The 23848-nt window shown below is 37.0% G+C and overlaps 1 protein-coding gene and 1 long non-coding RNA gene across 5 annotated transcripts in view; one reads left to right on the top strand and one right to left on the bottom strand.

Moving 5' to 3' along the window:
* The window catches only part of LOC113034749 (contactin-associated protein-like 4), a 95061-nt gene that overhangs the window by 23478 nt on the left and 47735 nt on the right, over positions 1-23848 (top strand). For all 4 annotated transcript variants that reach the window (XM_026189729.1, XM_026189730.1, XM_026189728.1 and 1 more), the window contains exons 3-4: positions 7908-8018; positions 19296-19489. In XM_026189729.1, the coding sequence (XP_026045514.1) occupies positions 7908-8018; positions 19296-19489 (305 nt within the window). The remainder of the gene's footprint in view (positions 1-7907; positions 8019-19295; positions 19490-23848) is intronic.
* Positions 6150-9882, bottom strand: LOC113034750 (uncharacterized). Its single transcript, XR_003274233.1, has 3 exons — positions 9756-9882; positions 7873-8002; positions 6150-6942 (listed from the first exon to the last, which is right to left on the bottom strand). It is a non-coding gene; the product is annotated as an uncharacterized LOC113034750 (long non-coding RNA).

Genomic DNA, 23848 nt, shown 5'->3' with positions numbered 1-23848 from the left:
TGTCAATATGATCCGAACTCTCAGAGTAATGCTTCCAGTACCTTGTTGAATCAATACCATGAAAGTTAAAGTAGTTCTGAAGGCAAAGTGGGGTCCAAACTGATACTAGCAGTGATTGGTGAGTGTATATTCCAAAGATTTTCCTTGCGCTTGTTCCTTTTGTTGTTGTACTTCCTTTGTCTATCCACATGTTTACATTGTGTTCACATGCTCAAAAAATTAAGTGAACCTTCAGACATTGAATCTTATTGAATGGAATTTTAAAGTTTTAAATCTCTACTAACATATATTGTGCACTTTGTTAAAAAAAACAGGAAAAGGTCAGTGGTAACCAAAATAAGCATTAACCCTTTGAGGATTGGTTTTTAAAGGGGGATATACTTAATTTATCCCAAATTTAGGAAATTACTAATATTATCAAGTTTTGAAGTATGTCCTCCCAACAGGAAGTCTTATATCCTCTCCTGTGTCAACAGACCTTACTAAAAATGTATTTGTGTGTAACGATGAATCCCTGCCAACTATAAAAGTGCTGATCATTAGTATATGGACTAATCTACTTGTGCATTACTAGTTCAGGAACCAATACAATGAGACACAAGAAAGAAAGGCAGATGAACGCTGTAAAATAAAATCTTTTGTTGATAGTTCTATAAACTCCTCAGGGTAGAGGCAGTAGCATGAAGCCATAATGAAGTATGGAGTTAAATATGGAGGTTAAGGCAGTTGGTGTAACTGTCATATAAGTTATGCACCCAATCTGTCTTTAACGCACAAATGTACAAAGATGAAATGGCTTCAGGTGTATAGCAACAGCTTAAGAGAAGTCCACGCTGTGCTGTCTTTGCACTGTTGTAAATTTATCTGCTGGTAAAATCCAGTTTTTGGAATTAGCCTCTTGGTTATTTTCTCAAATGGGAAATACTAAAAACTTGCAAAACGATAATAATAAAAAATGTCATGCTGTGACAAAAAAAGGCTTCCTCTTCACGCATATATCATTAACTAGTAGCTCCCAGTTATTCCAGCAAATGACAGACTTAATGTGATGAGCTGAATATTCAGTATTTCAAAAATGCAAAACAGGAACCATCAACAAGCTCGGCCAGCAATGACTTGTTTTTGTTTTTTTAGTATGTTCCTTTTGATTTCTATGCCGCATTACGTGAGTAGTTGGGAGTCCAATATTTTATCAGTAATTGAAGTCTGTGACGTTTTGCATTGTTTTGCCGTATTCTGTAACCTTTCCGGCACTGAGGAACCAGGGGTTTCAGTTTTCTGTCACTGCAGATGGGATGGAAGTTAAACGTGTATGCAGAGTATTGCTCCTCTGGTACTCAAAGGATTACAGTCACCTGCACATCTCAAGTAAAGGTCTGTTTCTCACTTGAAAACATTTTCGTAATGTAGACAGCTCTCTTGATATGCTGCCAAAATCTTATTGAATCTAAATTTGGTCAGAAAATATGCTTCACCGAGCTGCTACTTTTTTCTTTGCCCTTGGCCTAAATTATATGCGAATGTGCCAAGGATTGTACCTAGGACATGCATGAGCGAACACAAGGTTTTGCAGCAGCATGAAAGACTTCTACCTGTCTTGTTCCCTAAATATTTCTGCAATGAGCACAAAGATGCTTTGATATTGTTAGAATTCTGCACCATACACAGGGGTCAGGCCCTCCCACCAGGGGAGGAAGCCACAGTTTCTGCTCAGTGCAGGAGCCCAGTGGAGATTTAATGCGTAGCGCATTTCTACATATTTCTTTTCCTTTTTCTTCTTTGATTTCTCTCTGGTCTCTGTTTTATTTTATTTGTAACCAGAATTTCCAGAACCTTATATTTGCATACTAAAGAAAAACATTGTCTCTGTGAACTTATTTTTATCTGTTACTCTTAAAGAATGAACTGCGAAAATTCCTCAGTGATTGTGGTTCATTTTTTTTTAGAATTGAAGACGTGTGTAGGATGAGTGGTGAAACATCTTCCCTAACTCAAAGAACTCCGGTTGGCTTTATTGTACACGTCAACATGTACAAGTTATTATGTGACACATCCCACAGCTGCCACAGATTTGTCAGCGGCACAACTATAATGCAATTATTGCAATCCAGCACATTCTAAAATTGCTCTACTGGACTGAAATCTGGTGACAGTGAAAACCATTTCTGTACAGTGAACTCACTCTCATGTTCAAGAAGACAGTTTAAGAGTTAGATTAAATGTTTTCCTGCTGGAAGCAGCCATCAGAAGATGGGTATATGGTCATAAAGGGATGGACATGGTTACACAACAGTACTCATTAAAATGATACCCAACTGGTACTAAAGTATACCAAGAAAATATTCCCCCCACCGTTTTACCACTACGGTGATACATGGATCCATGTTGTTTACACTAAATTCTTTGTGTAGCCTCAGTTTCCCATCAGGAATGCAACCCAGTGTGGTCTTCTGCTGCTGTAGCCCATCTGCTTCAGTGTTTGATGTGTTCATTCAAACATGCTTTTTTTCATACCTTGGATATAACAATCGATTTCATTTGATTCTCTGTTGGATTTCTGTCAGTTTGAAGCAGTCTGGGCTTTCTCCTCTCACACAACAAGTCATTTTCATCTAGAGTAAGGTCTCAAGAACTCAAGAGATGGTTGTGTAGGAAAATCAAAGCAGTTTCTGAAATACTCAGAGCACATCTGTCACCAATAACCATGCCATATTCAAAGTCACAAAAATCACCTTTCTTTCCTATTCAGATGCTCGGTTTGAACTTCAGTAGGTGGTCTTGAACATGTCTACATGCCTACATGCTTTGAGCCATATGACTGGCTAAACTGAAATTTGTGTCAGCGAGTAGTGACTGTATTTCTGAAGGTGTTACACGATCAATAGAAACAGCAATGTAACACAGTCTAACACAATATCCAGCCTCAAATATAACTCTACTTAACATCAGCATTAAGACATTATGTGTCATTGTTAGGTATTTGAAAATAAATCTACTCATGTTGCCTCTTTAAAAAAAAGAAAGAAAGATGTAATACGCTTTGCAAGATATGACTTGCCCTGGATACTGTGTTTGACAGTGAACTGAGCTACTGACCGGCAGTTTCTGAGTGGATAAGCATCCGTTTCAAACAATACCAGCATGCCAGAGGTGTTTATAACAAGGCAGGACTGGAAACATTTTTTTTAGCATTCAGTCGCAGCTCAGGAGCTATTCAATAGGCAGGCTCCTGTCTCAAGCCAGAGATACATGCTGGAATGAAGGCACGCAAGTCAGAGCAGAAGAGAGATCTCCCCGATGAAATGCCCCATTCTGCTACCTATATACACTAGCAAAAACGTGACATTACGAAGCTTATTTTTAATTAAAACACAACTGAAGACACACATACTTAATTGGGTCTGTGTAAGCGCGCCATCATGAAAAAATGCAGTCCTGAGATCCCAACTGTAGTGGGAAGTACCACAGGGATGGATTTAAGTACTTCAACAGGTGTTTAGAAGTCTGTCTTTCTCTCTTTGGACAGATTTGTCAATACAAGTAGTCCCTAGGTGCTCACAAATAGAAATATAAACATCGTAATGGGCATTGCTGCCGGTGTGATGTTACTGCAAAATGGTCTCTGGTGCACATAATTCACAGTGATCCAGAGACTCCACTATTATCTGTATAATAATTTATCACCTAGTAATTTTTTCAACATCTGCCCCTAAGCAATGCAAGCCAGCCTGGCATTGCAAAATCCGAAATAAATAATATGCCAAATGATTAAATGTTATCCCCAGAAATACTTTGCTTTTTCTTTGTATACTTTTGGTATCCTGTGATTAAAGTTAACTTCCTGGTATGTATTACTGAAACAAACTGTTGTATTTGCAATAAGTACTTACAATTTTTGTTGGAGGATTGATTTAAAAACCTATTTTATGCCTTTTTACAGCTTTATTTGAAAGGGTACAGTGAAGAGTGACAGGAAAGCAGAGGGAATGACATGCGGCAAAGGGCCACAGGTCGGACTCGAATCCGCCTCCTCTTCCCAGTGAGCTTAACTGGCACCTTCTTATTGGAGGATTGAGGAAGATTTGAGTTTGAGGCTCTAATATTTTTTGCTCGGCATTACTGGCTAGAAAATAAAGTCAGTTAGACATTAAGCACCACTGTATTGAGAGTCCAGTATCATTAAGGAGCTCCATACCAATAAATCTGACAGCTCTTGTTCATTTAGGTGAAGCCACTCATAAATGCTTCTGCTATTTCACTGACAGAGTAAAGTTGACTCTATTTGGTGACACAACACGATGGCAGGATGCATGAGAGAATGTGTGTAAAGTTCATTCTTTTGGATATATATTTATTTCATACATGCCATGGGCGTGCAGAGCACTGGGAGGGGTTCTCTTTTTATAGCACTCTCAAAGTCACAGGAGTTATGATTATAAGAGCTGTCAGGGCTAATGATTCACAATATCACTATTTAGGCTGAGGCCTGTCAAGCTAGCACTCCATTACTAGCCCTAACACCCAGTCCTCTGAGAGCCTACACTGTCTGCTTCTACATGGTGTTAAAAATATGCTAAGGCTGGAAACATAAATCTGGAAAGAAATAACCAAAAAAGTGAGTATAATGAGTACCAGAGAATTTAATTGTACTGTGTGGTCTCTGTTTTATGTCTTAACTCTTCCATGAGAAACTGAGCTCCAGTTGAGTAAGCAGTAAGTGTTCAGAGCCATCTTAATTCATTATGCACAATTCTGTGATTGTCTATGCAGCTTCACAGCTAACAACACCAGCTAATGGACCTATAAAATGTTATGATTGAGTGAGTGCAGACCTAATAGTTAAAGTTAGTTAAACTTAAGTTTTCTTAAGAGAAGCCCTTAAAAGGTATTACAACCATTAGAATCCAATTTGGAAAAATTACAACATTTATCAATCCACAGGTTTAGCTTCATATACATGAGTGTGAAACAGCAGAAGAAGAAGTTCTATTGGGCTTAGTTAGGTTGTGACACTCAGGAGGCAGCTGACAGGTACAAAAAGGACAGTTGGAGTGAGGTCCTTGCAGTACGTGAAGCAAAAACTTGGATGTAGGAGGAGTTTAGGTAGGCCATCGAGCAAGACTTTCAGCCAACATCACGGCACTTCTGAGAAACCGTCAGGTAACTGCAGAAGGGCAAGCAACCTCCTTTTCAAAGTGTATACAGTGGGGACAGAGTGGTGCTGACCTTAACTGAGGTTATAGTCAGTTGTTGCAAAGAATACTTTAAAGAATGTGAGAGGAATTGAGGAGATCCTCAAAGTGGAAGCAGAGCAGGGGACGATGGGGATGACTCGCTTATCAGGGTGGCCGAGGTCACTGAAGCAGTCAAAAAGTGACAAAGCTTTGCTTTGGGTTTCTTAAAGTTGACTGACACACCTCTGCAGCGTCAGATAGACGTTAGGGATAGTGCCTCTGTATTGACACCGGACAGTGGTCACCCTTTTTAAGAAGTGGAACCAGGAAATGTGGTCCAGTTTCAGAAGCATTGCACTCCTCAGCCTATGACTTTATCCTGTGCTTTCTGTTGCTAAATGTGCATAGGTGAACTCAGTGAAGGTCTTTAATTTCAACCCACAAAAAGCTGCATTTCAAATATGTAATAAATGAATAACTGGACACTGAACAAAATAAGAACAAGGTCTCGAAGTTCTCTTTAAATTTCTTTTTAAATGGACACGAGAAATTTCAAATATATTTTAAATCATTAAAATGTTGACATTCAAGAATGCCTGAAATATCTTGTATTATAATGTTTCATAGGAGTTCGAACAATATATTCAAAGATACTGATTATTATTATTGCAGTTTTGAATTATATCTTTATCACATATGTTTGCTGGAAATACAACCAACGCCTAGTCATCCTGCATCATCACATTCTGCCTATTTGTGAAATACCTGTCTCACTATGTAGAATGTCACCTTTGCTTTTAGTCCTTGATGCACTTAATGCAGCAATATTTTTCCTGAGAAATTAAAACAGTTGTGTTTTAAGGCACAAGGTCTAGATTTGGAAGTTAGCAGGGTGTTGTGGTTAATGTCCTGTTTGGACATTTGTGTTGCAAGTTTCTTTTTTTACTTAAAACTAACTAAAACTACATGGTCTGGTTTAACTTAAATAAATGTTTGAAAAAAATCAGGAAAGCGTGACGTATGAGCACCCATATGTGACTAGTTGGAAGTGAGCTATCCATCTCACTACTGTCGCTACACACTGCCGCTAAAGGACACCTTGTATTCAAAATTAGCTTTGACAGCAACACAGAAATGGAAACCGACTACATAATAACTTCTCCGCTTAAAGAATCAAATGATCTCTTACTCATGAAAACTTTATTTCTTATCTTTGCATAATTTTAGACACACAAAACCACAAACAGTACACATTATACCTCTCTTTCATATTAATTTCCAACCTTGGCATTCTTGGAAATCTATATAGGTATTTTGTTTCGTGTAGGCAATGGCACAAACACCATGGTATGCCTAAACATATATACGGTTTTAATCTTCGGTGTTTCACCGAAAGAAGATCTGTTTACACCTTAATTTTCAAGTCCAGACTCTAAGTGTCTTTTTCATACACATTGAAAGGGGATGAAAAATGCAGCTGTCAGCTTCACCTCTCTCAGTTGATAATTGAAAAGATAGACTAGATGGCACTTTCATTCAGGAAGGGGTGGGGTGAAAAACTAAAAATATATTGCAAATCATCAATTGTCATAGGAACAGGAACACCTGACTGTAGACAATTGTGGAAGTCCTTTCAAGTATCAAGGAGACATTAGTAGATTTTTATAATTATGCATTCTCTTTAAGTTGCTCCCCTTTATCAGCTGCCAGACAAAGGTGCTTTTGTTTGGAGATGAAGTGCACAGATGTAGATCTTTCAGAGTAGAATCTTAAAAAAAAACAAAAACATTTTATGCAAATAATCTTTAAACTGTGTAAACACACAAATGCCTTTTACGCTTTATCAAAAAGTTCAATTGTATTTAGCTTCTGATCATTTTTATCCTTAATGTCAGTACTTTTGTTTATAATCCAGAGTAATTTTGTACTTGATTTTTAATGCTTTACTTTTTACATTGCAAAAATCGCTGTACCGTGTTGTTTAAGCACAATTAAAATGATGAAAGTGAAAGCAAAGTCAAACTTTCTGTCTAATTTCCCAGAACAGGCAGAAATCCAATATCAAAGCAGGAAGGCAAAGTCTGATTAAATCTAGACTAAACAAAGCTTAAGATGCTTCATTTATATAATCTCACCAAGAGATATCTCTCTCTCCAAGCTCTCTAAGATATTTGGCTCCCGGCCACAAAGATCATCTAGCAGGAGGATTTAGCTGAAGTCCAATCCTCAAGTCACTTCAGCGGATTACTGAACATTTTAGTTTGTTAAATAACTGTTTATCAGACATGAATGCACAAAAATCTGCATATTTCTTTTCTTTATTGCTTATAACTGACAAAATGTTGCCTTGAACTTATGCTTGCAGTGTTTTTTTAAATGAACGTAAAAATGTAATTATGTATATTCATGTAATCCTTGGAGAAACTGATAAAGCTGAAAGATGCTGCTGAGTCTGTAAATTGAAAGAAAGGCTAAATGTTGTATCGTACCACACTCGGCATCAATTTAATATAGTCAATAAGAATTAGACAGTATGAGTAGCCTCACATGACATGACTGATCCACTCCACTGTTGGCCATTATGTTAAATGAATGTGTTTTGTCAGATGGCGAGAACACTACACAGCTTAAAGCTAATCATGAACATTAATCTCTATTGTTGTTTAACATTTGCAACAATGACGAGGTGTATGCTCACCTATTGTTTTAAATTATGTGTTCTCTGATTCTCAGAGGTGTGTCACAGTCCGCTAGTATCCAACCTGCCACCATCATCGTTCAGGAGCTCATCACAATTATCCGGCAGCCATGGACCCGGCTTTGCCAAGCTGAACCGGAGAGAAGGTGAGTAACAGTAATTACTGCATTTGTCTTGGCTGAAATGTTTTTGATCAATAAATCAAACTCCATTAGCTTTCCACATGGATTCTCCTAAGTGTTGTTCTTAGGGCACAAGGTAGGCATTACTTTTCATATTAATACTTACTCAAACGAAAGTGTGAAACTGTGTGATATGAGCGATTCTGCAGATTTTAGCAACTCCATCCACTGCTGTGTTTCAGCAACCGATGTACAACTGTCAATATGAAATTGGAGGGCATAACTCTAAAAGGAGCTGTTGTTAAGAAGCTAGATAAACTAAAGTTTAGTTTTTCTATATAGCACAGATTCACAAACACTTATATTATGGTAAAAAGCCCCTTAACACCTACAATATTAGAGAGTTAATGCCAATGATTTAACAGTCCTTTTTGCACAAGGACAGCATGATGCTTGGGAGCAAGATAGCTCTGAAATAACCAAGGCTCAAGTAGCAGCAGTCATCTCCCTCCCACACACTGGAGGCTTAGGGGTAAAGAAAGGAAAGAAAAGAAAAGCAATACCTCTGTACAGGACAGAGTAGACAAAAGGTAATGACATGCAGTTGTGGCAGAGATTGCATGCAGAGTTTAAATAAATAAATAAATAAAAATTGAGAGTCATTGAGAGTCCCACTGAAGTTTCAGTCTATTGCAACTTGACCCAGCCCTAACTATAAACTCAATCAAGAAGTTTTAAGCCTAATTTCCTGAACTCCAACTAGGAATAGTTTTCACAGCAGAGTAGACCAATAGCTAAAAGTTCAGCCTCCCATTTTATTTTTGGAAACTCCTGCAAGTAAGCCTGCAGTTTGAGAATGATGTACTATGACTAAATATTATGGGCTGATCATTCAAGAGTTTGAATCCCTTCTACTCACAAATTAAATCTGGCATTGACATTTAGGAGAAATATGATCTCTCTCCCTCCTCCCTGATAGTGCTCTCAGTGTGGTTTTTAAACTCAACTGAATAACTTCACTGGGAGCTTTGAGAATAAGCTAATAACAAGAAATTATGTATAGGCTAGAAGTTAGAAATGCATGGACTAGAATATAACCAGTGTTGTAAGTGGTGGAAAAGGGACAAAAATTAAGAGGTTTCAATGCAAAACTTAATAAACAACCTGAACCTAAGTTAGTTGGATTATAGAAGTCAGTCACAAATCCAAAAAACAAATATAAACAGCAGAATCAAAAGTCACCCAGCAAACATGAGGGACGACAACAACCAAGCAAGGGACACAAAAAAAAAAAAATCTAACAGAGGTCAGAGGAAATATATGGCTATTTATACACTAAGTTAATTAGGACAGAGTGGAAACACCAGGGGAACAAGACACAGCTGAACCAAGTCTGAAAATGAGACATGAGGGGGTGTCCAAATTCACGGGCTGCATCCTCCTGAGGCCGCATTTGTAGGCCAATTACGTCACAGCGATGCGACGAAGGCTGTCCAAATTCGTAGACTCAAATGCAGCCGACAAATGCATCCTCATTTTCCCCGAATTTGAAGGATGGGTCGGTGTGTCCTTCGTGGCCTACCATATCCCAGAATTCATAGCGCGGCTCAACCAATTCCGTGTGTGAATTATTTAGGACCCAAGATGCGGCAGCTCTGGTGCAAGTGAGTTTATTTAGCAAAAGTAGACACAAACAGAGATGGTGAGGGTGAGCTTAAAACTAAGAAAGCCTAAACTGGGAACAACTAAGGAAAAACAAACCTGAAATTTTGAGACAAGAAACCGAGATACAGGGAGACGGAGACGACGACGACGACGAGAAGAACATAGGGAAAAACCACACAGGATGACGGCGGGAGAAACGCAGACGAACCAGCAACTAACAGAGGCAGACACAAGATTTAAATACACAGAAGGATAATGAGGGAATGAGACACAAAAGGAGGGCACAGCTGGGAGTAATCCGGCCTGACGAGACAGGGGAAAAGTAAAGTGAACACACTGAGATCAGACACGGATCTTCAAAGTAAAACAGGAAAAACATACACGTAATGACATAACCCACAACCTTAACACAGACTGGGGGACACAGAACATAGGAACATGAACCATGAAACAGAAGAGTACAAACACCCAAGGTAACCAAAACCACAGAATAATAATAATAAACTAAAACATAAACACGGAGTCACAGACTCCGGATCATGACAGGTACTAAGTTTTAAAATTACTCTTATTACTCTTTCTGGGTCACAAAATAAACTTTTAACATATTTTCAGGCGAGAATGTAGCTGTGTAAACTTCAAATATGCTCAGTTTATCAAGATATCACATGTTTGCAAAACGTCTTCGGAGACGTCTGTTATCCACCAGCTTGATAGCTAGCCGGAAGCTCGAGGGTCACTGAAGCCACCGAGAACGGCACAACTCCCGGCACATCATTTTCAGATCACCGCATTCTTTCGCTACTCAGGTTAAACGTAATTTATAAGTCACTTAGACAACCTAAAAATGTTATTGTTGGGCTTTTTTCAGTGTTTAATTTGTTCGTGAGTAAATCGGTTTGATTGAGATTAAAGTCATTAGATTAGATTTGATAAAAAAAACTTTTTTAATCCCCCGGGTGGTTTTCACACAGCTGAATAAACATCAAACAGAAAACCGATTAAACAGAAGTGAGAGATGGTCGAGAATTTACACCACTGTCCTGTTATATTTTAGATAGGAAGGAGCAGACAGCTGAGTTTATTAAACTCCACCGAGACAGCGGTGACGCAGATCTGAAGGCTAGACCGTCACAGCCGTTTACTTCCGGTCTACCTGACCTTCTGAGGACCCGGCCCACGTAGACCGCAAAGGCTGGGTCCTCAGGAGGATGCAGCCCACGAATTTGGACGTGACTATGGGCAAGTAAAAGTAAGGAACAAAACACAAATGACTATCAAAATAAGACAGGAAGTAACATAACATATAAACATGTAACATAGAGACAACCAATTGATAAGATACAAACATATACAAGCTTGGAATAAACGAAAGCACAAAGGCTTAAATATAACTGAACACTAACAGAAAATAGAATACAAAAGTAGTGAGAACTAAAAACTACAAATCCTAAAGACTAAACACAGAATGATGATGGACTTGATGCAAAATAAAAGGAATTCAAAAACCCAAGAATATTAAAGAAAACCTACAAAACAAAGAAAAACAATAACATAAACTGAATATAAAACTATATGACACAGAGTTACAGAGGTATAGGAAACTTCATATACCGTATTAGGAATTTAGTATATTCCTCCCCTCTTTTTGAAGAAGTATTATAAGTGACATTTTCAATGCTCATATTTCAGTCTGTGCTTTCACCGGTGCCTTCTAGTATAAAAGGAATCCTGGGCTTGCAAGACTTTTAAAATAGAAGGTGCGATCCTCCAAAATAGATTCATAGAGCGTTCTCCTATTGTGTCAAAGATATTATATATTTCTTAAAGCTAATAAAAATCAAATAATGGATTTGAAAGCTTCTGAAACCTTTTCATATTTCTGTGACTCACCACTGAATCCTATGATGAAAAATAGAGTGGATGCAATCATTTATTTATTTATCTGCTTATTCAAATCAATAACTTTTCCATCTTATTAAATACTGTTATTTGACCAGAATTGGGACACTGATGCAAAATGTAACCAGCTATGGGAATCCTTTCCACTCTGATCAAGTCATAACTTTTTAAAATGTATCCTCTTCACGCAGATGTATAGATTTTATTGTAGATAAACATTCTCATTTTCACTCTTTAATTCCACTGGTGGGTTGAGCGAATTTCCTGAACACGCCTCAGAGGTAGCTGTCTTTAAACCAGATGTATGCACTTCAGAACCCCAGGATCCTGCCATCTCATTGGCATTTACCAACATTTTGTTGTTTTAGATTAAAATTTTTCATGACATCTACTCGTCATCTCAGGAAACAGGCTCAAAGGTAACAGGCAAGGTTGGTGATGTAGTTAAGCCAAAGAGTGTTACAATAGTTTAACTATTCTATCCCTCCCTCTGCTATACTCACAAGTATTCACATATAAAATTTAGAAGTTTAACATTAATAAATTATTGCTGCATCATTGTCATTTTTTTAACTCTCCAGTGTTTTCCTTGAGCAGATGTAGAGGGAAGCTCTCCTTTGTTTCTGCTCTGATGGTGCAGCAGCGCGTCTGATGGTGCAGCAGCACGTCTGATGGTGCAGCATGCAACATTAAAGACACATTTCAGCTGGATTCACATCAACTGACACCTTGTGATTTGACTAATCGGCAAAGAGAATATTTTGCAAACACATTAGAAGATAGAGGTCAACAACTGAATGTGTGGCTACGTGGTCACTGGGAAAAAATTTTGGTGCATCAGTCACCATCATTTGGCTTCTTTACACTCAAACCAGAGACATAAATCAAAAAGGAAATTTGATGTCTTTGTCTTTGACACAACTCAGGATGTGAATGATTTTCACCACCTAACAGACAGCAGGAAGCGCAGCCTGCAGGTTTCTGTTTCCTCGGTGTGTTTGATGGCAAAAGCTGTGAGCAAACACACCCACTGTGTTTCTCCACTTCTGTCAACCTGTTCCGTTTGTTTACGGATCCGAGTTTGATCTGCATAACAGAAGATGTGTTGCTTCTGAAGGAAGATTAAGTACATCTGAACAACATCAGTTAGTTTTTCTTTTTTTTTTCCCCGCACGGCTAAAAAAAAATCACCAAGGAGATGAAGATAGAATAAAACTTGGAATAAAAACGAAACTGAAGCTAATGATGTGCGTCAGATTTTGTGCAAACAAGAAACTACCATTTCTAAATCAGAGCACTCATTTTGCCTGTACATGTGTACTGTGTCACTCTATGGTACTTAATTTGGCTCCACATTTTGTTTTGGCATATTGTTACACTAGATATCCTTCGTGATGCAACCCGCAAGTTAGTGAAGTTTCACTTGTTAGGGAAATATGTTACCCACCATAGGGCCTTACTCATATTGATTGGTATATACACATGCACAGCAAGATACAGCTGATTTGCATGCAAGGTGTACAATATGTTTTAAACATGAGACAGTATGGAGCCTCTGAGCTGAGAGGTTTAACTGTTTGCTAATACAGAATCTTGCAGGCTCTACTGTTTAGTATCAGTGAGGATTTAAGTTATTGCTAATAATAAGAAATGCTTCATTTACTTATCTCTTGCACTAACAGCTGGGATCATTAAGGTTACAAAGCCTTATTAGTTTTCTAAATCTAAAGCTGAATTACTATGGATTCCTTAACAGATTGCATTTCGTTTTGAAAGTATTAACACAAAAACTAGAAAGAATCCAAAATTTGTCCATGTTAACAGATTAATTAACCAGAGCTGCTTTTATTTTAAAGTCCCAACTGTTCTCCAAAGAAATCAGTGAATAAATCAGCAGCTTCTGTTCATTTACGTCTCCTCCAGCTGCTGCTAACACTCCTCATACTCTATAGTTATTCTCTAAGGAGCCACCTTATTCAGAGTTAATTTACCAGCACATTTAGCAGACTCGTATGGAACAACACAGATGTTTAAGAGAAATGGATTGCTAATTTTGCTTCGAATCACTGCGCATCAGTCTTGTTGCACTGTTAACCCCAGCATTAGCCTGTGAGCAACCATGATTATGCAAATGTTGCCTAAACCTCTAACTGGCCTTCTTCATATCCTAAAACAGTTATTGTTTCCTTATTTTACTGTATTTTGTTTATTATTTTTTTGCAAATTTAATTTAAATATTTGGGAACAAATTATTGGAAAAATAAAATGGAGCTACCATGTGTTTATTATTTCTATGATTTCTAAAAAATAAATAAATAAAAATGAGCTGAAGGAAACAAACTGTTTAAACATTAACTGATTTCCCACCAAAATCAAATCAGAAAAACTGCTTTAACATTTAGAAACGTGCACAACCTATTCAGCCATGTAATTCTGTGTGAACTGCAGGCTAATCAGGAGTACTTAAATTAGATGAGAGTAAATGCAGGGGTGCACTGAAAACCAGTGTTGGTCAAGTTACTTGAAAAAAGTAATCAATAACTAATTACTGATTACTCCCCCCAAAAAGTAATCCCGTTACTTTACTGATTACTTATTTTCAAAAGTAATTAATTACTTAGTTACTTAGTTACTTAGTTACTTTTTAAAAACACGATTTACAACCTGAAGAGGTGATAAAGCGATAGATCTTTCAGCCCAATTCTACTTTTTCTACATAATCCATCATACAAAATGTAATCAAATGGAAAAGTCTCTTTTTTTAACTTGTTTTATCAGTTTTAATCTTTTAACTTTATGCATCAAGCAAAACATTTAATTATATGCAACATTCTCTGACTTGAATAAATTAGTTTAACATTTAAACTTATTTTCTACACATTCCAGCACATAAAATAAAATATTTTTTGTGTTTTCACTCACTCTTTCAAACAGATGCAAGTAAAACACAGCAGAAAATAAATAAAGTCAAAGACTCAGCGGTCCTTTTGCTCTATTTTCACCTGTAAAGCAGGAGCAGGGTAGGCGGAGGGTTACCCTGGTGCAGGTGTGCTGCGGTCAGTTGAAGAATCCGCGCGAGTGTCTCTGTGAGTTTCCCATCACGTCATAGCTACTCGGGTGCTTGCTCGGAAGTTTAGGGGTTTTTTTCGCTGTAAAAAGAAGTTTTCTTCCCACGCACGATGGACGCTAATGTTTTTGTCACTTTTTATGGAATCAAACTCAAAGTAAGGTCAGTACTTCCACACTTTAAACGCTGCACGCTCATACTCTCTCCCGCACTCGATATATTATCCATTGTTGATCTGCACACAGCTGCTGTCACCAACGTCGCACTTGCTTATGTCACTGTCATGAGACATTCTCGCAAAAAAAATCACGGTTTTAGTAACGCAGTAACGCAGCGTTCCTACGGGAAAGTAACGGTATCTATTACGATTTTGCAATAGTAATCCCTTACTTTACTCGTTACTTGAAAAAAGTAATCAGATTACAGTAACGCGTTACATGTAACGCGTTACTGTAATCTGATTACTTTTTTCAAAAGTAAGATGCAAAAGGAGAGGAGTCAAAGCAAACAAAAAAAAAAAAAAAAAAAAAAAAAAAAAAAAAAAAAAAAAAAAAAAAAAAAAAAAAAAAAAAAAAAAAAAAAAAAAAAAAAAAAAAAAAAAAAAATATGTAACAAAATGAGACCTGTTTGACTTGGATCAAATATTTTAAAGTGTCAATTAATTATGATGTTTGATGCAATCGGATCATAAATAGTTTTGTTCATCGCCCAACTACATCTCTACTTTATGACATATAATAGTATTAATGATATTTTTTACATTTATGACTACTTTTAATTCATTTCACAACATGTGATAAGATATTATACCTTCTTTTGAATATACACGGAAACAGGGCTGTCAAAGTCCAGTCATATGATATGAATCATATGAATAAAACCAGTGAGTTGCTAAAAGAGCACTCGTGGTTTGTTTACAGTAGTGCTCCAGTCTTTGGGTTTGTCTATCCTGACTTAATTTTTTCCACCTGCCCCATGTACGTCCCCATGTATGTCCTCCATGTGTGCATGCATTCTCTTTGTCAGATCATGTTGGACTTTTGTAGAGCCAAAAACTCAACAATTCACTTTTCTTTTTAAAACCTGCTTATGTGTCCTGTGTTTGGGTCCTCTCTCTCTCACCCAATACGTTAATTCTGATCTGTTCAACCTGAAAGCTTCAATTGCTACACACAGAAATTGCTGCAACATTCAAGTACAGACAAGATAACTTGCCATTTTTTGGATAGGTTTGGTGAGCTGCGGTATACAAGATTTGGACAGATGAGCACACCTTGGAAAAAAAAAATCAATCAAGCAGCTGATCAGACAGCCCAATTTTTTTCTTTTTTTCCCATTTCTATTAACTTATGATCGATCAAATGTCCACAAAGAACAGTACTTTTTAATCTTTAATTAGATCTGTCCAGTTTTTCTCAGCCTGACATAATTTATGCAGTGAGACTGACATGCTTGATGTCTTTTGTCCATTCCTTGCTTTTCCCCATTTCAATCTTTTCCCTTTTTTCCTCACATAGCAGAAATAATGGGAAAACAGACTTTTGTTAGCTACATGCAGCTAATTGTGAAGCTGTCACTATTGAGGCAATCTGGCCATGGCATTGAACACATCTGAACTACCAGATGAGGGTATTCAATCATCTGTCTCTTTGGACAAACATGCAGGGCCCAACTTTGAGGTCAGCTTCAAAATCCTAATGTGTAATCTCACTGTAATTAAGTAGAAAAGCTGGAAATCAAAATGATAATATCTCGTTTGGAGGGAAATTGATTCCTCGAAGAACTATCAGATTCTGGTTCCAAAAGGGTTGGCTGTGTGAAAGTAATATCACTGGCTATGCAAAAACATTTAACTTTTTCTACATTAAATTGGATTTGGGAGGCCTTTAATGTTCTCGGAGAAAATTCTGGAACTTCCTACTCCTTGAGAAGATACAAAGGATTAAGTGAGCAGAGCAGAAGTGATTTTTCTTTAATTTTTGCTTAAGTCTCAAACTCAAACTTTTAATTCTACTGATACCAAGTGACTCAGCGGGCTTTAATCACAGACTCAAAAGTTTTTCACAAAAAAGCAGACATTGCATTCATATATTTCTATTATCATTGTCTTTCATTATAAAAAAGAATTGTGCTGGGAAGATAATGATACTGATGATATTTGGTGATATCTGTATGCATTCTCCTAAATCCACATTTAAACCTTTCAATTCTGTGTATCACTGTACCTTACAACTCATCACAGGTGATTCTTCGTCAGCCATGAAAAATGTGATAACCATGTATGTACGGTGTTTATTTAGGAGGCTCTATACTGCAAAGACTGCCTGCTTACCTCTGCTTTCTGACTCAATTTAAACACAGCACTTACAATATCAGATCCCAGGACACTTTAACATCAGCTGTACCTCTTATTCAAACTGAGCTTGGAAAAACTGGATTTAAATACTTTGCTGCCTATAAATGGAATGAGCTACAAAAAACCCAAAACAAAACACAACAAAAAAACAAAGAACTATGGCGTAACATTCTCTAATTTCTCTAACAACAACAACAACAAAAACAACAACAACAATAATGAACAATAGATTTGTCAGCCAAAAACACACATATAATTGAGCACAAGCTGCTTTAACATCAGAACGAATTATAGCTGTTTTTGGTATAATCACACTTTCTCTATAAGGACCGTTTCCTTTAACCTTCACAAAGTTGTTCAGTGTGTTGAATAATATTTTTTATGCTTTGATTATAATTTCAGCTTGGCCTGGGATAAAAAGTGACTGATGCTGCACAATTGACTGAGAGTTACAGAACCCCTGAAGTCCAAAAAGACATTTAAAAAATATATTATGTGTTCAAATTATTATCTTGATAAGATAGTTGTCTTATGAGAACAAATTATCTTATTCAAACTGGGGTTGCTGATTCATCAAATAGGAAGTTGCTAAATATTGTTTTTTCTTACTAACAAAATACGTTTGAACACTTGTGTACTGTTTATATCTATAGTTACATTAGATATTGTTTTGTTTTTTACTTTGATGACAGATTTGACTTTTTCATATTATTTTATTTATATATTATTTAATTGCTTTACCCATTATCCTTAGTGTACAAGGACAGTTGTAGGCTACAGAAGACATTAGTGCAAAATATATAAATAGACATCTGTGAACAGATCCTCTCATAGGTTGTCCTCTGTGTCCACATATGGTCTAAAGATCAGTCATTACTGGGCAGAATAAAACAGCTGTCTATAAAGGACATGATCCTCCCATAGTTTTACTGCTGTTCTGACATTGTTTCTACTAAGCTTTCAGTGGAAACAACTTGTATTCACAGTGACAGTCACATCTATTAGTGTGGCAGATATATATAACAAGGTGTCTGCAAACATGGGAAACAACTCTAGTGTTGGTTGTCTCTTGTGTCTAATTGTGTTAGGTTTTAAATATCTCTTTGTGTTCATCTAGCGTTCTGTTAAGGACTCTAAATTACCTTTATTCTGAATAGTGCAATACAAATAAGTTTGACTTGACTTGCCTATGATTATACTTACACTATATGGTCAAAAGTACTGGGCCAGGACTCTTAGTCCTTAAATTATCCTGTAGTCACAACCTGCAGGATATTTTTGAGATAAAGTGTTAATGACTAATTTGCAAACAAATTAAAAGAAAAAATAGGAAAAAGAGTTATGAACTCTATAAGAAAGGCAGTTAAGTTATGAGCCAAAAAAATCAGATCTGCTAATGAGGGAGAAGCAGGATTAACAAAAGCATCTGTTTATAGTTTGTATACAAAAAACTTTTTTTTTTTTTGGTAACATCTATTGTTATTATCTAATTTCAGTTGAACGTGACCCAGTACTGCAAACATAAAAATCACCTTTTGGTATTTTAATAATTGCCTGTCAAGCTGTTTGTTTTTGTTTTTGCTTGTTTGTCAGTGAAATTGTGCAAACATGTCATTTGTTTTTCCAAAGGAAACATAATGAGGTAGAGGCCAAATAGAAAAATGCTGGTGCAGTGCCTTATAGCTTTCTTTAACATTTCTGACAGGAAGAAATCATCCTGGGAGGAAGAATTCTTTGATTTTATCTTGTCTTCACCGTATTATGAGCCTCTGCCATGTACGGTGGTAATATGGAGCCCATGAGCTCAGGGCGCAATTATTGTGTACTTGAATTGAAATGTCTTAGTTGCAGCTTTTATTATGCACAGAAAATATTTTAAGCCAGAGATTAAACTCTTTACTCCAAATGAAACATTAAAGAAAGAAGCTGATAAAGCATTTGCATTTAAGGTGCTTGTACTACAAAAAGAAGTTTGTTTAGTGAAATCAGTTTCGGAAGAACTTGCTCAAATTTGCCTGAATGCTTTTTTGTTCTTCTTAATTATGAAATTGTATTTAAAGCATTCAGCAGATGTTTTTGTATAGCTTAGTGCTTCTTGATACTATTTAATTTATTTTATTCCCCTTTGGTGTTCTTTTAGTCTTAACTTTCTTGAGAAAAGTTTAAAGGTATTGTACTGTCAAGGTTTAACCATTTTTTTTTTTTGAAGCTCCAAAAAATATATAATGAGATAGAAAAGTCAACTCTCAATTCCTCTGGTTATTAAGGGTGTTTTTCTTTCCCTCCCCTCTCTCTTTTTCCCTCTGCCCAGGAGCTGGAGGTTGGTCTCCTCTGAGTTCAGACAGATATCAGTGGTTGGAAGTCGACCTGGGTGGGCGGACACGAATCACTGCTGTTGCAACACAAGGCCGCTATGGCAGTTCTGACTGGCAGACAGCCTACCTGCTGATGTTCAGCGACGCAGGGCACAACTGGAAACAGTATCGACAGGAAGGCAGTATAGGGGTGAGTTTGTTGTAATAGCTCAGAGTCATCAGAGTTGGAGGAAAGTGAGCCTGAAGCGTGACTAAAGAAAACAACATTTTCTGAAAAAATCAAGTAAAGGTGTTAATGTATTAAGGTTTCCATCATCTACAATTATGTGAACATTTTGAGCTGTGGAAATAGAGAACAAATCTAAGTCTTCAGGTGTTTGCTATTAATTTACTGCAGAGGGAGAGCATCAAGAGAGATTTAAAATGTGGAAGTCAAACCTCTAGTGTTAAAAAAAGAAAGAAAAAAAAATCAGGATGGTGTTTCATTTATTTAGTGTATTGGTTAAGTCAGGTTTTTTCTAATGCTAATCAGGAGAAGTTGTTTCATCCATCCACTGGTTATATGAAGTGGGAACAGCAGGCTAAGCAGGTTATTCCAGACGTCCTGCTTTCTAGGAATGCTTTCCAGTTCCTCCTGAGGGATCCCAATGTATTCCTCCACCAGATATATAATCTCTAGAGCAGGTTCTGGGTCTACCTCAGGGTCTGATGGAGGTAAATATCCACAGAAAGACCCTCAAACTACTATAGTGTTCATGACCATTATGTTATTATTTACTGGTTATGAAGTTTTAATACTGTAACTATGAGCTTTATGATCTTTCGCCCTGCTAGCTATACTAACAAGTTGACTGCTAGTGTCACAACTCTAACTCCACATGTTCAACTCAGTAGTGAATCCGAATGCAGGACGCAGGGCGCAGGATCTATTGATTAATATTTGATTATTATTGGCTCCACTCACCACTGTCTTACTTTTTTTTCCCTCTTCCTCTTTTCCTGTCAGTCACAGAAGAATAACTCCTCTTTGTTGTCATTACATTTGCTTAAACAGAATCATGTACACAACTTCGACGGCAGTGAGTGTAGTCAGATGGAGCCCCTTGAGGGAGGTCAAGTCTCTTGTACACGGCCACTGTTGTAGTTTAAAAGTTTGTCAGCCCTTGGGGGTCTCCCCACTGACCTGGGGCCCTAACAGTTTCTAGTTTTAACTAGTGGCAAATGGCGCCTCTGGGCACATATGAGACACCCTAATTAAATGCCTGAACCATCTCAGCTGGCTTCTTTTGACCTCTGACTTAACTGCACTGGAGATATTGCCCTGAAGCGGGAAAAAAATAGCATCAATTTGCCGCCCTGTGGGTTAACCACACGCCAAGACAGACACTAAGGTCAGGTGCAATGTGACCCAAGTGGGGTGCAGTGGCAGGGGCCTGGGGAGACTGACCAGCTGAATTGCAGACTGATTTTGGGGGATTTCGATGTGAAGGGAGTTACTGTTGAAAAATATAAAACATACATTATTCATTTTATTGTAAAATATATGCTTTTTAATTTTGTATTATATAAATATGTGTATTTAGTAAGTTGCCAAGCTTGCATTCCCTCTTCTGACCTGACCAAATTTAGGGGAACCAATTCTAAAAAAATCCCCTGCAGTGTTAATTTAGGTGACGCTGCTTTCTCGTCATTGGTGGCAAAGATCCAATGTTGTTTAATCTGCTAATATAACATCAGTCTTCAACACTAATTGGTAGAGTTAAAGGTTGGGTGGCATTTAAAAGTTTTACATATATATATATATCAATTTTGCCCTTGAGAATGTTCCATGTTATTTTGTAGAATTGATAAACCAATTTTTCCAGTTGTGGCAAGGACAGAAAAAATTACAAAGATTTTTATATTTTCAGTTATTCTTTTAAAGGTTTAAAAAAAAAATGCTGAAATTAAAAAAGGAGTCTAGAACCACGTGGAAAGAAACAGTGCAATGTCATGGCAGTGAAACTGAAGGAGCTAAATGAAATTCAGCTATTGTTACTTTCTTTCTTAAACCTCTGTGTTTTTTCTCCTCTATGTTCTGATGTCTTCTTTGGTGGAAGCAAGACTGAAAAAATTATGTTATTATAACAGCATTAATAATTTAGAAACTGTTAAAAATATATGACCGAGAGTGTGTTCTTAGGTGATCTTGGGCTTACATCCAAATGCATTGTCTTGACTAAAATGCTCGATCTAAAACAGAAATCTGTTGAAAGTAAGCAGCAAAAATATAAAATATCAGAAGTCAGTAAAGCAGATAGCTTTTCAGTCAACTAAATAAAAAGATCACCTTTCCAGGAGTCTGCATTTCATTACTAGTGATAATTTTGCTTGGCCAGAAACTGAATATTAACAACTACCTTCCAGTTTATTCAAATGTACAAAAGCCAAAGTAATTAGCATCGCATTTTCTGATCACTTTCTAAGATCTAACAACTTTTTGCTTAAACCACACCTAGTGGGTAATGAATCCCAGTCATGCTGATGCTGTGGCAAATAGCTTTATTTTAAAGATTAGGAGAGTTAAGACTTTCACAGCAAGGGTAAAACTAATGTCAGCTTAATACTCCTTCTGAGGGAGAACAAAAAAGACTTCTCACAGCTTAAGAGCTTGTTGATTTCACACACAGCATAAGTCGGTATAAATCTGTGGCATGTCTCAGAAGTCCTTCCAAAGCTCTGCATATTAGTCAGCCTAGTTTATCACGGCTTTCAGGGTACAGAGTCGACTGCTGAGCAGCTTCATCAGTCACAATTCCTCCAGGACCTCTTTTTCCTTTAAGCTTAGAGGACAGAGTTTGTGAGGCTGAGTGAAGCGCTCATTCTCCAATTTTCGCTCTCATCGTCTCCTCTTTCATGCTTCGCATCAGCTGTTATGGTATAAAAGAGCAGGTTGTGTTGGGGATGTATATACTGTTCTAATTAAGAAATACAAATTCTTTAAGTGTCAGTAGAGGTAAATTTACTAGATTTGCATAACATATTTTCATTTCCTTCTGATGCTGATTGTCTCTTAATTATTTTTCTGTTAATGTTAGTGGAGCAGATTTGTCCTGGTCTATGTTATGACTCCTGGATGTTCATTGACTTTGTAGGTTTAGTAGTGGTTAAAGTGTTCTGAAGCAGCATTCTGGCACCTTCAGTTCACAAGCAATTAAACCTTATACACAGAATAATACATATTATGATTTAATTAGTTCGTTTTTTGTGTGCTGTAGATTGACAGCATGGAGATTTCTTGCCCAGTAATAAGAAAATAATTACATCCCACAGCCCACTTACACCTTCAACACATCCCTTCTGTTTTCTCCTCCCTTGAATTTGTTCATAGTCAAAATGTAAATAAAGTCTTGGCCACAATTTAAATGAAAAAACGTTTCTTTTTTAAGAGGCCGGTCATTTCAAATGAAATTATTCAAGCAGCTCACATATCATCATATGTAAACATGGATGCATTTAGCATTTCTGTGCAGTTTGTCACAAAATGTGTCCTCTATCAAATTCACATTTGTTCTACATATTTGACACTTTGAGTGTCATCAGTGACGTTTAAAAAAATGGAAACTTAAACTATGCATATATTGTCTTGTTCATTTTAAACTACTGTTTGTAAAGCAAGTGATATCTAAACGTGTGTTGCTGAATTATGTTTGGTGCACAGAGGCTGTGGCATTCATGGTCAAATGTTAGGATGTAGATCAAGGGTATTAGATATGAGTCTATATTTAAGGTGATGATGCCTCAAAAAGCAGTGAATATGAGCTGATCACAACCAGCTGAAAAACCTACTGCTGCTCACAAAACAAGTTATTATGAAAGAAGTATTTGCTCCCTTTGGATCATCATACATATGTTAATGTAAGATAAAGATAACCTGAGTAATAATTTACTATTATTATTATCTAATCAAACCTACCTGGCACTTCAAACAAGGTCAAGAAGTCCAATGCAGTGATTTGAATTAGCGGCTAACCTCATGCTCCACACCCTCCTGTCAGAGCCTCGAGCAAGTGGGGACTGAATGGTTTGTTTAAGGGCTTTCCAGCTGGGCAGATGTCCTCCATGTGAAGGACGTTGCTCACTGAGCCATCCTTTATTTCCGCGCAGAGCTACAATTCTGCTGTTTAGGTTGAGTTTACAGTATTTGCATATTAATTAAAAATAATGATCAGAATAGGTACACAAAGTAACCTTTCAAGTGAAACATTTTAATTGAAAAGCACCAAGAGAGGGAATATTAAGAAAAAGCATAAGCACTTGTATTTTAGGAAAACACACTAGGTTCTGCAATTTATAATGGAAGTCATTTACTTATTAAAAGTCTTTTACTTATGTCCCTGTTGGGTTCTGGGAGGGAGAAGAAAAGAAAAACAGTCAGCTAAAGGTTTAAAACGTACATAGAGGAATTTTAATGCATCACGTTAAGTCCAAGTTGAAGCTGAAACGCTAAAACAAAATGCAGACAGGCTGTTTTAGGATTGCAGAAGTTAATAAATGTTATTCTCCACGG

The sequence above is a fragment of the Astatotilapia calliptera genome, chromosome 13, assembly GCF_900246225.1.
Source record: "Astatotilapia calliptera chromosome 13, fAstCal1.2, whole genome shotgun sequence".
Lineage (NCBI taxonomy): Eukaryota > Metazoa > Chordata > Actinopteri > Cichliformes > Cichlidae > Astatotilapia > Astatotilapia calliptera.
This window is presented reverse-complemented; position numbering and strand designations above follow the sequence as displayed.